The 14,257-nt window shown below is 36.1% G+C and overlaps 1 protein-coding gene across 4 annotated transcripts in view; it reads right to left on the bottom strand.

The window, feature by feature from the left end:
* Positions 1-14,257, bottom strand: part of abr (ABR activator of RhoGEF and GTPase) — a 193,612-nt gene that overhangs the window by 71,526 nt on the left and 107,829 nt on the right. For all 4 annotated transcript variants that reach the window (XM_073860676.1, XM_073860677.1, XM_073860679.1 and 1 more), the window contains 3 exons: positions 4,706-4,754; positions 3,104-3,248; positions 817-938 (listed from right to left, as the gene is read on the bottom strand). In XM_073860676.1, the coding sequence (XP_073716777.1) occupies positions 817-938; positions 3,104-3,248; positions 4,706-4,754 (316 nt within the window). The remainder of the gene's footprint in view (positions 1-816; positions 939-3,103; positions 3,249-4,705; positions 4,755-14,257) is intronic.

Genomic DNA, 14,257 nt, shown 5'->3' with positions numbered 1-14,257 from the left:
TATCGCCATCTCAAATATTGCCAAAAACGGCGTTACAGGGACGCAGGAAGTATGGCAAGTGAGACGCAGCGTCTCGTTCCCTTCTCAGGGAACAACAGTTACATACGTAACCAGACACGTTTTCATGTGTCAAACACAACTATGCAAAAAAGCATTTTGGTACAAATCAACATTCGCTTACAGAAGATATAACCATTTAAAGCGAACAGTTTAGCATGTGTGCTTAAACATTCAAGAATAATATGGATTTTTCCCAGATAACTTTTTGCATAAAATAGATTCAAGCACTTTCAATGACCTGTATCTACGTATGTATATTTTCTAAAACTTCCTGGATTTTTTCTCCCAGATTCAGAAACTTTCAAGAATTTCAAGGACCCGTGGGAACCCTGACAGCCACCAGCACTTTTATATACGGTTTTATCTTCAGGAAAGAGCTTGGTATGTTCAGCCTGGAAAATAATCCACGCATCCCATCCCTTAACAAAGCAATGCATCTACTGCCAAATCTGAATTCGACATATAAGAAACGCATAAAACATATAAATATATAAATACAATGCATAGTATCAGTAATCTATTTTTAAGCTGATAAGCAAAAAATTAAATACATCATGCAACAGAGTATTCATCAGCTCTGAATCAAGATAACAGCAGCCGTCAATCATTATCAGTCTCTCTATCACTGTAACCATGGCAACATCAAAGTAATAAATGAGATCAACATGACTTCATCCAATGACACACACACAGGTCTGTTTATGGGTGGGTTATGTAGCCCGAGAGGGAGCGTGAGTATAGAGAGCATGCTCGTACCCCACTGCGGTCTTCTTCATTTTGGCACAAAGCAGAAGGTCTGTGAAGAGGAAGACATGACGGAGTTTGCGCGTCCCCTCCGACACCTCCACCAGGAAACCGTCCTTCACCAACTGCCGAAACTGCAGACACACAAACACAGCGTTTTATCCAATGGACTCGGTCAGAATGTAAAGACACAGATCATGGTTGTCTTGAAAAACTGATGGAAAGCAAAGCTCACCGACAGTTCCATGACCCATCGCATAAACGTTACCTGCTGTTCATAATCACACAGATTAATTAAAGAGACACTCCACTTTTTTTGAAAATAGGCTCATTTTCCAGCTCCCCTAGAGTGAAACATTTGATTTTTACCTTTTTGGAATCCATTCAGACAATCTCCGGTTCTGGCGGTACCACTCTTAGCTTAGCATAATCCATTGAATCTGATTAGACCATTAGCATCACACAGTTTGATGGCTATATCAAAGTATAATCAATATTTCATTGCATCACCACAGATATATAATTTTAAAGAGAAATTTGTATGTAAACCCAGTCACTTTAAACACACAAATGTTTTACTTTTACCAAAAAAGGTACGAAAGCTGTCAAATGTACCCAAAGAGTGCATATTAGTACCTCAAAGGTACATATATACAGTACTGTACCTGGGTGATTCTCACGAAACCATTGAAAAACCACGGCACTAATGATTTTAGCATTAAAATGTGTAATATAGTAACATTAAAGAGCATCAGAATTAACACAATACTGTGTTCTACCTTGCACAATGTGTGATTTCAACATAAGAACTAATAATTGTAAATTTTATCTCATTTTCTGCTGAAATTCTCATTACCGCAATGTGTCCGGCTGTGTTTGAACATGCGTTATGTTGTAATTTAATCAAATTAACACAAAAATATTACGAAAAAAATAAATAAATGGATGTTTTGCTAGACTACTTTAGATGACAGAAAAAATATTTACTAAATATTCATGTATAATAATAATGAAGAAAAATTAGGAAAATTATGTGTCCATGCCTGATGTTCTCATCCTCCGCAACACTTTTTGAGAACAGTTTAAGCACACATACACAATTTTAATAAAGTTTGATTTTGAGTGACCAAGCACATGGACCAGTTACTTCAAGATGGCTACCAGGTAAGATCATTTTTTTACAGTTAATTTGAAATATTGTCTTGTCAGAATGCTTACACGACATTTTGATTATCATTACCGCAACAGATGCTTATTAAATGTTATTTTAATTAATAGAAGCATAATGCTTTGATTTTAAATGCATGTGCAGAATCTCCAAATTATGTTCTTTCAGGTTTGTCATGTCATTTTGAAAATATGTCAGTGTTGATGTTTTCTGATTGTTGCGGTAATGAGATTTTTTAGGACTAATTTTTTAAATTATGTTACAAAAAGTGTTAAATGATAAGTAAAGTTTTTAAATTAATGTTCCCATTTACTCCAGACTTTGTTTTTCAATGTCTGGTGGGAAAAAAAGTAAATTTAAGCAATTTTTACATTTTCATGCTTGACATTTTTAAAACCAAGTTTTCGTGAGAATCACCCACCTAAACGACACATATTAGGACCTTTTTAAACAAACTGCCCCATGGAGGGGGGTTGCATGACGTAAAACTATAAAAAATATTAATGTCTAACAGAGGAAACGTTAAACAGCAATGAACGTAGCTGCACACTGTATCAACATCAGAATGGGCTACAACATGGGTCTTCAATGAGGGTCCAAAGTGGTATTAATGGGGGTCCTTCAAATATTGTTTGAATTTAAAATATTTTTGGGGAAAAAATTAAATTAGCCATCAAACAAAAATGCAATAAGAGGCAATTAATAAACATTAAAACATAATTAAAACCAAGAGCATAACATTTCCACATTTAAATTGCATGTAGTATGTTAACAGTATGTGACTTTGTTTATTAAAAATGATCATTTTATTGTCTGTGTAACATAGATATCATACTGTAAAAAGTATGTAAATTCTTAATTTGATACATGTACTGGGGGTCCTATCTATCCATTAAGAGGTCCTTGGCCTAAAAAGGTCCTCTGGGCTACAATGAAATAGTGTAAATGTAAATGTGGACGGGCCTATTTTCTCTAGGATGTGATATCATAACCATGATGACTTCTAATTGAAACGTGTCAAAGTTTTGAATGGACTTGGGCCAAAGAAATGTCTATGTATGAAAGATGATCTCAGTAGAAAAAATCCTATTTCTCCTATTTCTCTTTTAATGCATCACATCATTAACACACCTCTCCCTTGGGTGTGGTCACAGCTGTCTTGCGTGGATCGATCTCTTCGTTGATGCTGGACAGAAAATTCTGGGATATTTTCAGAGCGTCCTGTAGCAGCGGAAAGTCTGGATGATCCTTAGGGGTGTGTTTTAACAAATCGTGGTTAAGCAGAACAAACACGACAGCATGAAGAATAAACATCTTTTATCATGTTAAATGACATCTGATATTTGTGTCGTAGCTGAACTGGTAATTATGCAATGAGTGATGGGTAAGTCGGTACTGATCATATTGTCTTGCCAATGCAGAAATATAAGTAAAGCAGTAATAAAAAATTGTTCTCAAATGTTGATTCAGGCAATCTTAGTTTAAGGGCACATATTATGCATATTTTTACAAAATGTAATAGAAGTCTCAGGTGTGCTCAGAATGTGCATGTGATGTCAAAATACCCCACGGTTAATTTATAAGGCAAGTCCAAAATGCCCCTATTTGTGTGGGAGCAAAAACGCGCTGTTTTCGTGTATGCACCTTTTAATGCAAATGAGCTACTGCTCCTCACTCTCTTATAAAAAAACCAGAGCGCACTTTTGTTTAAAATAAATCTGATTCCCGTGAATACAGTCTAATGTGGCTTTCACATAGGACGCAATGTAAGCGGCGCTATGAAACAAATTAATTTCAGTGGCTTGCACCGTGCAAGGATGGTTTGTTGCGTCGACCAAAAAATAATAGAAACGGGCATTCAAACAATCGCAAAAAAGCAAAATGGATGAAAAGCTTGTACGGTGTGTGTCGGAATTCCTGGAGCTGTATAATACAAGTTTACGCTCCTATAGAGATGTCGGAGTAAAAGCCGTGTCATGGAAACACATATCAATTCAAGTTGGCATGTCAGGTGTGTTTTAAGTCGGGTAGCTTGTTGTATGTAGGCAGCTTAAGTTACGTGAAATAGAGACGGGCAACAGCACTGTCTTTATTCCTCCTCCAATACTTAACCCAAATAAAAATACTGTAGTAATTTATAGTAAATACTATAGTGTTTTTACACCATACTATAGTAAAATACTTGAATTAATTTGTTTGAAAACTCCACCTACTTTGATCTGGCCAGCATAGCGCAAATCATTGGCTGTGTTAAACCCAGCGGTGAGTATAGTGCACACCGCATCCTGTGTGAAAGCCGCTTAAGACAACAGTATCTCACTAATGAGATATAGGGAAGCAGGACTGTCAGTCAGTGGCCATGGGCGGGGCTTTATCAGTGTGACATCACATTAACAAGAAAATCAAAACAGCATTAACGAGGATTAAATTTTTTTTTTATTGTAGGGTGCTTGTGTTCACACAGTGCAAATACACATTTATGTTCAAACACCTGGATTTTGCATGATAGGTGCCCTTTAAAGCTCTGACTTTTCTATGGGGTTCAAAGTTAACTTATATTAACTGTATGTTATTAATAACACCACCAGTCCAGACGTGCAGAATAAACGTGCTGAGATGCAAACTCATTGCATCTCTGAGAAAGATTGTATTAAAGTGACTTTAAAAATATAGCCCTATAGCTACTGTACTATGTAATAATGTTTATAATCTCAGAAAGAGAGACTCACGTGGAGGACCAGAGTGCTTCGGGTGACACGATCAATAGGCTTGTAGAGGAGAGCTATAAAAAGAAAGATTATATAATGAATTAGAGGTATATTATTTCAATCATATACAAGCTGTGACAAAAAAACAACAATAGCCATTTACACAAATCCCTTTGCCATTTATACACAAATTCACAATAGCAAACCCTTATAGATATCTTCTGAACAGCAGACAGAGCAGACGGTCATTACGCATGCCCCACAAACCCTCGGTTAGTGTTTGAGTAAAAGACATTTGGTAAAATGGACACAAATGGGTGATTCTCACGAAACCATTGAAACACCACGGCACTAATGATTTTAGCTTTAAAATGTGTAATATAGTAACATTAAAAAGCATCAGAATTAACACAATACTGTGTTCTACCTTGCACAATGTGTGATTTCAACATAAGAATTTATAATTGTAAATTTTATCTCATTTTCTGCTGAAATTCTCATTACCGCAATGTGTCCGGCTGTGTTTGAACATGCGTTATGTTGTAATTTAATCAAATTAACACAAAAATATTAAGAAAATAAAAATAAAAGGATGTTTTGCTAGAATACTTTGGATGACAGAAAAAATATTTACTGAATATTCATGTATAATAATAATGAAGAAAAATTAGGAAAATGATGTGTCCATGCCTGATGTTCTCATCCTCCGCAACACTTTTTGAGAACAGTTTAAGCACACATCCAGAATTTTAATAAAGTTTGATTTTGAGTGACCAAGCACATGGACCAGTTACTTCAAGATGGCTACCAGGTAAGATCATTTTTTTTACAGTTAATTTGAAATATTGTCTAGTCAGAATGCTTACACGACATTTTGATTATCATTACCACAACAGATGCTTATTAAATGTTAATTTAATGAATAGAAGCATAATACTTTGATTTTAAATGCATGTGCAGAATCTCCAAATTATGTTCTTTCAGGTTTGTCATGTCATTTTGAAAATATGTCAGTGTTGATGTTTTCTGACTGTTGCGGTAATGAGATTTTTTAGGACTAATTTTTTAAATTATGTTACAAAAAGTGTTAAATGATAAGTAAAAGTTTTTAAATGAATGTTCCCATTTACTCCAGACTTTGTTTTTCAATGTCTGGTGGGAAAAAAGTAAATTTAAGCAATTTTTAAATTTTCATGCTTGACATTTTTAAAACCAAGTTTTTGTGAGAATCACCCAAATACTGAGAGTTTATACACTGGCTTTGAGAATCCCAACACACTTTACTGTATATGCTGATAGGTTCGTAAAAAAGCTAATCCACATTATTAGGGTTACTTTTTACCCTTGAGTGCGATCTCTACATCACTCTGTCCCTTTATAGACACATTTGGCATTAATACATATGAAAAGTATGAAACAGGGAAGAAAATACAGAAAGTTATTGAGAAAAGAGAGTGTGCAGATATAATCGTGACATGTTGCAGGCCGAAACTAAACCCTGAACTCCTACATAAGCACCACCATAGCTTAATGCGAGCACCACATACAGTACAGGCTTTGATGGTCTCATGTGAATAATTTTGTAGGAACGAGCTTGGCCTCTCATTTCTTGAACAACACAAGTGGGAAAACACTCCACTATTTCTCGCTCTTCATCTTCTGACAGAATGACGGAGGTCATGTGGTGGTCTTGACGCCTATCATTCGTCTAACGAACGATAAATCCCAACAGCTTCCTCTCACTCATGCACAATTCACAGTCTAATCAAAGAATCACATTACAACACAACTGAGCTTTACCACGTGAAATATTTCCCATGAGTCTCGGTGGAGCTAATGGATGAATGTGGAGAAAAACTGGAATGAGGGAGAGATGTTTAAGTGGATGAGTGAGGTATACACTACTATTTACCATGTACATATAACAGTGATTAATCTTGTTGATTAGATGCGTGTAATTGTAAAGTTGGCTTCGTTATGTAAATGACAAAGGGAGCTCAGTTTTGGCATTTTCTAAATGTGATACTGTATCACAAAAATCTGTGCATATGGATGAGATAATAAAGCCATCTGCTTGAGCAGCAGAACTGATTACTTTTTAATTTGGATCCTTATTGCTGTATTTTAACATTTAAAGGGGACATTTCACAAGATGTTAAATAAATCTTTGGTGTCCCCAGAGTACCTATGTGAAGTTCTCGCTCAAAATACCAGATACAGATTATTTATTATAGGATGTTAAAATTGACACTTTGTAGGTGTGAGCAAAAATGTGCTGTTTTTGGGTGTGTCCTTTTAAATGCAAATGAGCTGATCTTTGCACTAAATGTCAGTGCTGTGGTTGGGTAGTGCAGATTAAGGGGCGGAATTATCTCCTTCTGACATCACAAGGGGAGCCAAATTTCAATGACCTATTTTTTCGCATGCTTGCAGAGAATGGTTTACTAAAACTGAGTTACTGGGTTGATCTTTTACACATTTTCTAGGTTGATAGAAGCACTGAGGACCTAATTATAGCACTTAAACATGGAAAAAGTCAGATTTTTATGATATGTCCCCTTTGATTAAATTTATTTTGCAGAGAAAATGTTTATATTTCAAACTTTATGATCACTTGATTCCACCAACAGGTTTATGAGAAAGTCGAGTTAAAAATAAATACCTTCCTTTTAAGAAAAATGTCTTGACAGAAATTCAATTTTATATACATAACTATTTTATCAGTGGTGTATAAAAGACCTTAAATAATAAACTGTATTGTTTTTATTACCTTATTACATGAAAGTCAGCATTTAGCACCACCATGTTTCTACAGTAGCCCTTAATGGCCAAACGATCTGTAGATAACATTTTGTCACTACGTTGTCTCAGACGATGATATGTTTGTCCTGTGGTAGCTACTGTAGCTTCACTATGCATTTCGGGGTGAGCTATGGACTGAGCTTTAGGTTGCAATTCACAATTTCACCACTAGACGTCACAAAAAATCTACACAGTGGACCTTTAATGTGGCACTAGATGCGGAAGAGGCGGCAAGTGTGAGTGATTCACATGTTAAGTCAATGCAAAGACACGAATAGGCATCCTGCAGCCCGGTACGTGAATTTAGCATTGCTGCAGGAAACGAGCGAGTTGAAAAATCTGAACTTTGGCGGATATTCGCGCCGCAGTAACCAATCAGGAGCTTGCTCTAGTGGTCCCGTGGTTGCAGGGAGCGGGCGGAGTCGCAGGGGCCCCTCCCGTGACGCGAGTTTCCGCGTGAGTGTCTCGAATGACTAGAATTTTGCACGCGAATGAAGCGATTAAACTCAAAATGTTCAAGTGTCCAACTGGTGTGAACGCACAGTAAAACAACTCTGTTTGGCTGAAAGAAGAAAGTCATACGTGACCCTGGGCCACAAAACCAATCATAAGGGTCAATTTTTGAAATTCATCTGAAACCAATGTATGGTTTGTTTGGATGGGACAATATTTGAAGAGTTTGGTTCCAAAACGCAATAAATCCATTTTGACAAATTTCGGTAAAAACGTGTTTTCTATACCAAGAAAGTGACAAGATGAAAACCACTATTTTCGGTTACAAACTTTCACATAGCATCTTTAGGTTATAAAAACATTAAAAATTCAAATCCATAACTTGATTTTCAAAGATTTATTATAAAAACAAATTATTTTTTCACACAAAATGCAATAAATCCATGACAGTTTTTATTTCAAAATGCTATAAATCTATTAAATCAATGTATAAATGTGCATTCATCTTTACCGTTTTATATTTATTTAGTTGACCAGTGGTATACAATGATTAAAAAATAAACATTAATGGCATTAACCAAAACACATTTTTTTTTTATTATATTAAGAACACATTGCTGCGGTTATACTTGACGTCGTCTCTTTACATTTTCACAGCGATCAGCTGTAAAATGTTTTGGTCCCGCTCGATTTTCGTTGACTTTGAGTAAAATAATGTAAAGTTTTCATAAGATCATCTGGGGTCAATGTTTTAGCATGAGAAGCTTGATGCTGTCGGGAGAACAAGCAACCGAGTGCCTCTCGCAGAAATTATTAGATGTTGATGGCTTACGTTTCTTTCCCGTCACAGAAAACCACCACAGGTTTAGCAATGCAATTAAAGTATTATTTTGTTTTGTTTGTTGATCACGAAGTACAAAGTAGATGAGGAAAACTAGGACTCCGTGTACTCAGCACACCGCCATTGTTTGTTTACATTGCGTGACTGGTGGTCTGTAATATCAGGAATGGATTTGTTGCGTTCTGTAAAAAAGGAGGAGTGGCGTTTGTCGCATTTTGGGAAAAAAGGGAGAAAAGATGACAGAATATCACGGCGGGTATTGGATTTTGCGTAAAATTAAGAATTTACTTTTAATTAATGACCTGATATAATACTGAATTGGCAGTAACTCATTTTTTTCAAAAATGCCGTTTATCGCGTTTTGGAACCAAACTCTTCATTTGTTCAAGATACAACGATTAGAAAATCTGAAAGAGTGCAAAATCCCATTTAAAGATCAAAGTCCAAATTAAGTCCATATACAGCAACGGACATTACTAATAAAAAAATTGTTTTAGTGCTCCTTACTGGCTTACCGCTGTAATGACCTTGTGGACTAATTGGGGGAAATTGTAAGATTTTACATAAATAAACTTGAATGGGAAATGCCCCAGGAACAGGTAGCAAAGCAAAGTTTGTAGGCGAGTTTCTGGTCAATTTTAATCGCAATTTTGCTGCATCCACTCACAAAATAAAGTTTTGATATATATATATTTTTTTTTACTTATTTTATTTCCTATTATCAAGTGCAGTCATACAGTATGTAGTTTTGATATATTTACGGTAGAAAATGTTCAAAATATCTTCAAGCAACATGATCTTTACATAATATACATAATGATTTTTGGCACAAAAAATCTATAATTTTGAAACATGCAATGTATTCTTTGCTTTTCCTACAAATACCCATGCAACTTACAACTGGTTTTATGGTTCAGGGTCCCATATACACCTAGGATGGCTTAAAGGGGAATAACATTTGTGCTAATTTCATTTTTTGGTGTGAACTATTCCTTTAAACAGTTTGACTATAGGAAATTTAGTCGAGGAATACTGCCAAAAACAAACATAACACATTTTTTGTTTGGTTACTAAAGCTCTATTGAATTTGATTAAGGTCATTAGGCATTTCGATCAGCTTGTCTGAAACCAGTTATCGTACGGTTAACAAAGTAGCTACTGTGTCATTAACTAAATGTCCTTGAAAACAGTTCTGCTTTGCTTTGGTTGAATACCTAACATTAGTTCATTCATTCTCTTCTGACATATTCCACCCAACAAAGCATGACCAATCACAGGTCAATGGATTTACAAAGGAACCAATTAGGACAGTCGCTATATAGTACGCCGTGACATCGATTTTTGGAGCTATCCCAGCAAAGACACTTGCATGCTAATTTGATTCCTAAATGCCCTTCAGAGTCCAAAAATAAACCTCTCTTGATCGATAGCGACCGATTTCCGATACATTCATCAGCTAATTGTATATACAGGTGTGTGTGTTTGTGTGTGTGTTTGTGTGTCGGTACACAATTTATTACATAATGATAGATCCAACATCATTTTTTAACCTTTAAAAACTTTTTCCTGTGTTCTATATTTTCACAAGCCACCCACATCCAGATGATTCAGAAATGTTTGGAAGCTGGGCGTCATTGGCAGATGATTTATTCAAAACTATTGCTCTATAAGAAGAAAGCAGGTATTGCAATAAACGGCTGTGGACTGATACTGATCTGTGTCATAGTCACATAGGGCAATACATTGCAAGTACTTATGCATTACTGAAAACCAAAGTGCTTGAGGATTCCTGTCACACCAGCCAGGGTCTGACAAAGATTAATAGAGCTCTCTGATTGGCCGGGACAAGCAGTGTTCTTTCGTGTGATTGGACAAAGCAGTTGCTGCCAGTGGCAGAAGTTATTAGAGAAAGAAGCTTGATAAAAAATCAATACCTGGACGTACACTGATAAACTCGGGACTGAATCAAGCTACGAGCACACAATGCACCGTATTGTCCCAAATATATTTCATGAAAATGAACAATGTTGTTTTATATTTGAGCACTACACTATTAAATGTCAAACATATCGTACACACTCAAAAATAAGGTACTGTTGGTGGCACCAAATACACGTAAAGGTGCAGTGTGTAATTTTTAGAAGGATTTCTTGACAGAAATGCAAAATAATATACAAAACTATATTATCAGTGGTGTATAAAGACCTTTCATAATGAACCGTTATGTGTTTATTACTTTAGAACGAGACCTTTTTATTTACATACATCGAGGGTCCCCTCACATGGAAGTCGCCATTTTGTGCCGCCATTTTTCTACAGAAGCCCTTAACGGACACATTTTTTTACTAAGTTGTCTTTGTCAATGACATGTTTGTCCGGTGCCGGCTACCGTTGCTTTTCAAAAGTGTTTCAAAAGCGAGGGGTGAGCAGTGGACAAAGCTGTTGTTTGCAATTCACAACCTCACCACTAGATGCTGATAAAATTTACACACTGCACCTTTAAATAAGTTAACCTGGACTGAAGCAAACTGATAAACCAGCATGACCTCTCGAGAATTCAAACATATTTTACGAGTTGGCTAATTTGTATGAATTTGTACGAAATTAATTGTGCAAAAATATACGATTATCATAAAAAAAAACTATAAAGAAACCTCAACGTCACATGGGTCAAGGCAAATCGTAAAAAAAGGAATGAATGTGGTCGTACAACTTAATACGAATTAGCCAAGAGAGCGTTGGATAATCTACACAGTTTCAAGTAAGGCTTCTACTGTCAATAAACATTAATAGGCTACATGATTTTTCACAGTGAGATGGACAGTCTAGGCTAATTGATATTAAATCCAGATATACTGCCGGTTATATACTATATTGTATGTCATTCCAGTCTTATATACAAGACAATACCGTAATTAAATGTACCACGACTGCACTGCAAATCACGCGTATGCCATGTGCATAAACGTGAAAGATAAAACATTAGAGCTCTCTCTGTCTTTCTCTAAACAAACCAAGCGAACCATGGTACATAAAACGGCAGTACACAAGTCTGGATGATTGCAATTGTGAATAGCGTAATACATCAAACACTCTTGGGCTTCACTTTAATCTCACAATCAGCTGTAGTTGCGCTCGAGGGGGTTGATTACATCGAAATGCCTGTAATCTGCCAGCTAAACCTTTGATTGCACGAGAAAGAAAGTGCACGGATCCATTCTCTTCTACAACATGAATATTAAAAAGTGACCCTTTATCTGTCTATCATCTGGTTGTAAACAAGGGCTACCACTTTTTTTTGCTGATTTTATTTGAAGTTATCATTGTTTATAATGTACAATACAAACTTACGTAAAGAAGCTGAGCTATTATAAAAAAATATATAAATATTAAAAGGCTATTTAAACAAGGTGCTCTGGTGGGCACCATGTTGGAGACCACTGATCTATACAGTAGTTGTGGTGCATGCATATAAACACGCATGCTTGCATGTCTGTGGTACACTCGAAAATCAGATAGTAGCCTGCTGTCATTTCCAATCAGACAGTTGGTCTGTACTAAATGCATAGGGGCAGCAACACATTCGAACTGCAATAAAACAAATTTTGAAATCCGATAATGTTGCTGCTTAGGCTAGTGGTTTTCAAACTGGGGGCCGGGAGATGGTGCCAGAGGGGCCCCAGTTATATGACATTTTATGAAATACATACATTTATCATGAATTCTGTGTAATTAAACCTAAAAAAATAAGGCTACTAACCAAAAGCATTACTTTTTTTGTATAATTTAATGGTAGGGATGCACCGATATGGAAATTTTGGCCGATACCGATAACTCTTTATATTTGGGAGGCGATAACCGATATATATATATATAGGCCGATAAATATACCGCGGACATCTTGTCTTTGCGCTAGACTAGCATACTCTTCTTAAGCCCGCAACACGTGTCATCTTTGTGCTGTGTCACAGAAAGCACCAATCAAAACTTCACATGGCCAGCAATGAGCAAGTGAAGTGGTTCAACAAACCAAAATAATCCATCATTTATTGGCTTTCATTTATCTGCCTAATTTTGCTATCAGACCGATAACCGATAATATTAAAAATAAGTAGTTATCGGCCAATAACGATATGTCGGCCGATATATTGTGCATCCCTATTTAATGGTATTTTTTATTAAAATGTTGAGTTTTAGAACAGTTTTTTGTCACAAATTTTCTTTGGGGGCCCGCAAAGGAATGCACTGTACACAAGGGGGGCCGCACACTGAAAAAGTTTGGGAACCACTGGCTTAGACTATGTTTACACAAACATGGTTATTTTGAAAAACTGAGACATTTACCTTCATTTGTGCCCCTCGTTTACACGCAAACTGAGAACTTGCCTCTGAAACCGATTGTTTCTAAAAACTCCGGCCAGAGTGGAGATCTTGAAAATCTTTGGTTGCACGGTTGCATGTAAACTGAGACAAACGAATGTTTAGGCGGCCAACGTCACAGTATGCGCCAGAGCTCGCGCCAAAGCTTGTGCCTACATCAAAAGTGCGACCTATGTTTACATGTGACTGCTACTCTGAACGCTTCCATGATCACATTTATGTTCGTGCAAACTCCAAATACAGCTGCTCCATTATGTTTAATTTCGAATCGCTCTCGTGGTACTTTGACACCTACTGCAACAACTCTTCCCTCCAACACGAAGAACCAGTCGCGTCACCACTAGCGCCGCCGGTGATTGGCTTACGTGGGCTTGAGCTTCTCTTGACAGCATTTATACATGGGTACGTGTAAATTAACACATTTCTGAAAACTGACATGTGTGCACAATATTATTTTTGAAACCGGAGAGGTTAAAATGTCCGTTTATGAAAATAGCCGCCTACGTGTAAACCTTGCCTTAGACGTCAAGGCTAAAATATAAAAAATCTAACTACCAAACAATGTTTACTTGGGTTAAATGAACTCCCATGATGAGTCAATCTTAAGTGTTTTCAATATAAGGAACTTAGTACATGGATCTTCAACAGGGGTCCGGGGACCCTTTGGGGTCCATGCTGGTTTTACCGGGGGTCCCCCAAAAATCGCTTGAATTTATTTATTTTGGAAAAAAATTAGGCATTAAACTAAATGCATTAATAGGCTAAGAACAAAAATGATAAAAAACGTAATAAATGTTTCTATAATAATTGATTCTGCCGTTAAAATCTTTTCAGTAAATTTTAGGGCTGTCAAAAGCTTAATCGTGATTTTAATCAAAATAAAAGTTTGTTTTTGCATAATATATGTGTGTGTGTGAGTGTGTGTGTGTGTGTGTGTGTCATTATTTGGTATATAGAAATACATGTATTTAAGAAACATTTACATGTATATATTTATTTTGATTTCAATACCGTATATTTATATTATATATAAATAAATAAATAATACATATAATCCCTAGTATATTTAAAATGTTATGAATTATGTTAACAGTATGTATC

Source organism: Misgurnus anguillicaudatus, chromosome 22 (assembly GCF_027580225.2).
Source record: "Misgurnus anguillicaudatus chromosome 22, ASM2758022v2, whole genome shotgun sequence".
NCBI lineage: Eukaryota > Metazoa > Chordata > Actinopteri > Cypriniformes > Cobitidae > Misgurnus > Misgurnus anguillicaudatus.
Note: the sequence above shows the minus strand (reverse complement) of the source record. Positions and strands in the feature narration are given on the sequence as shown.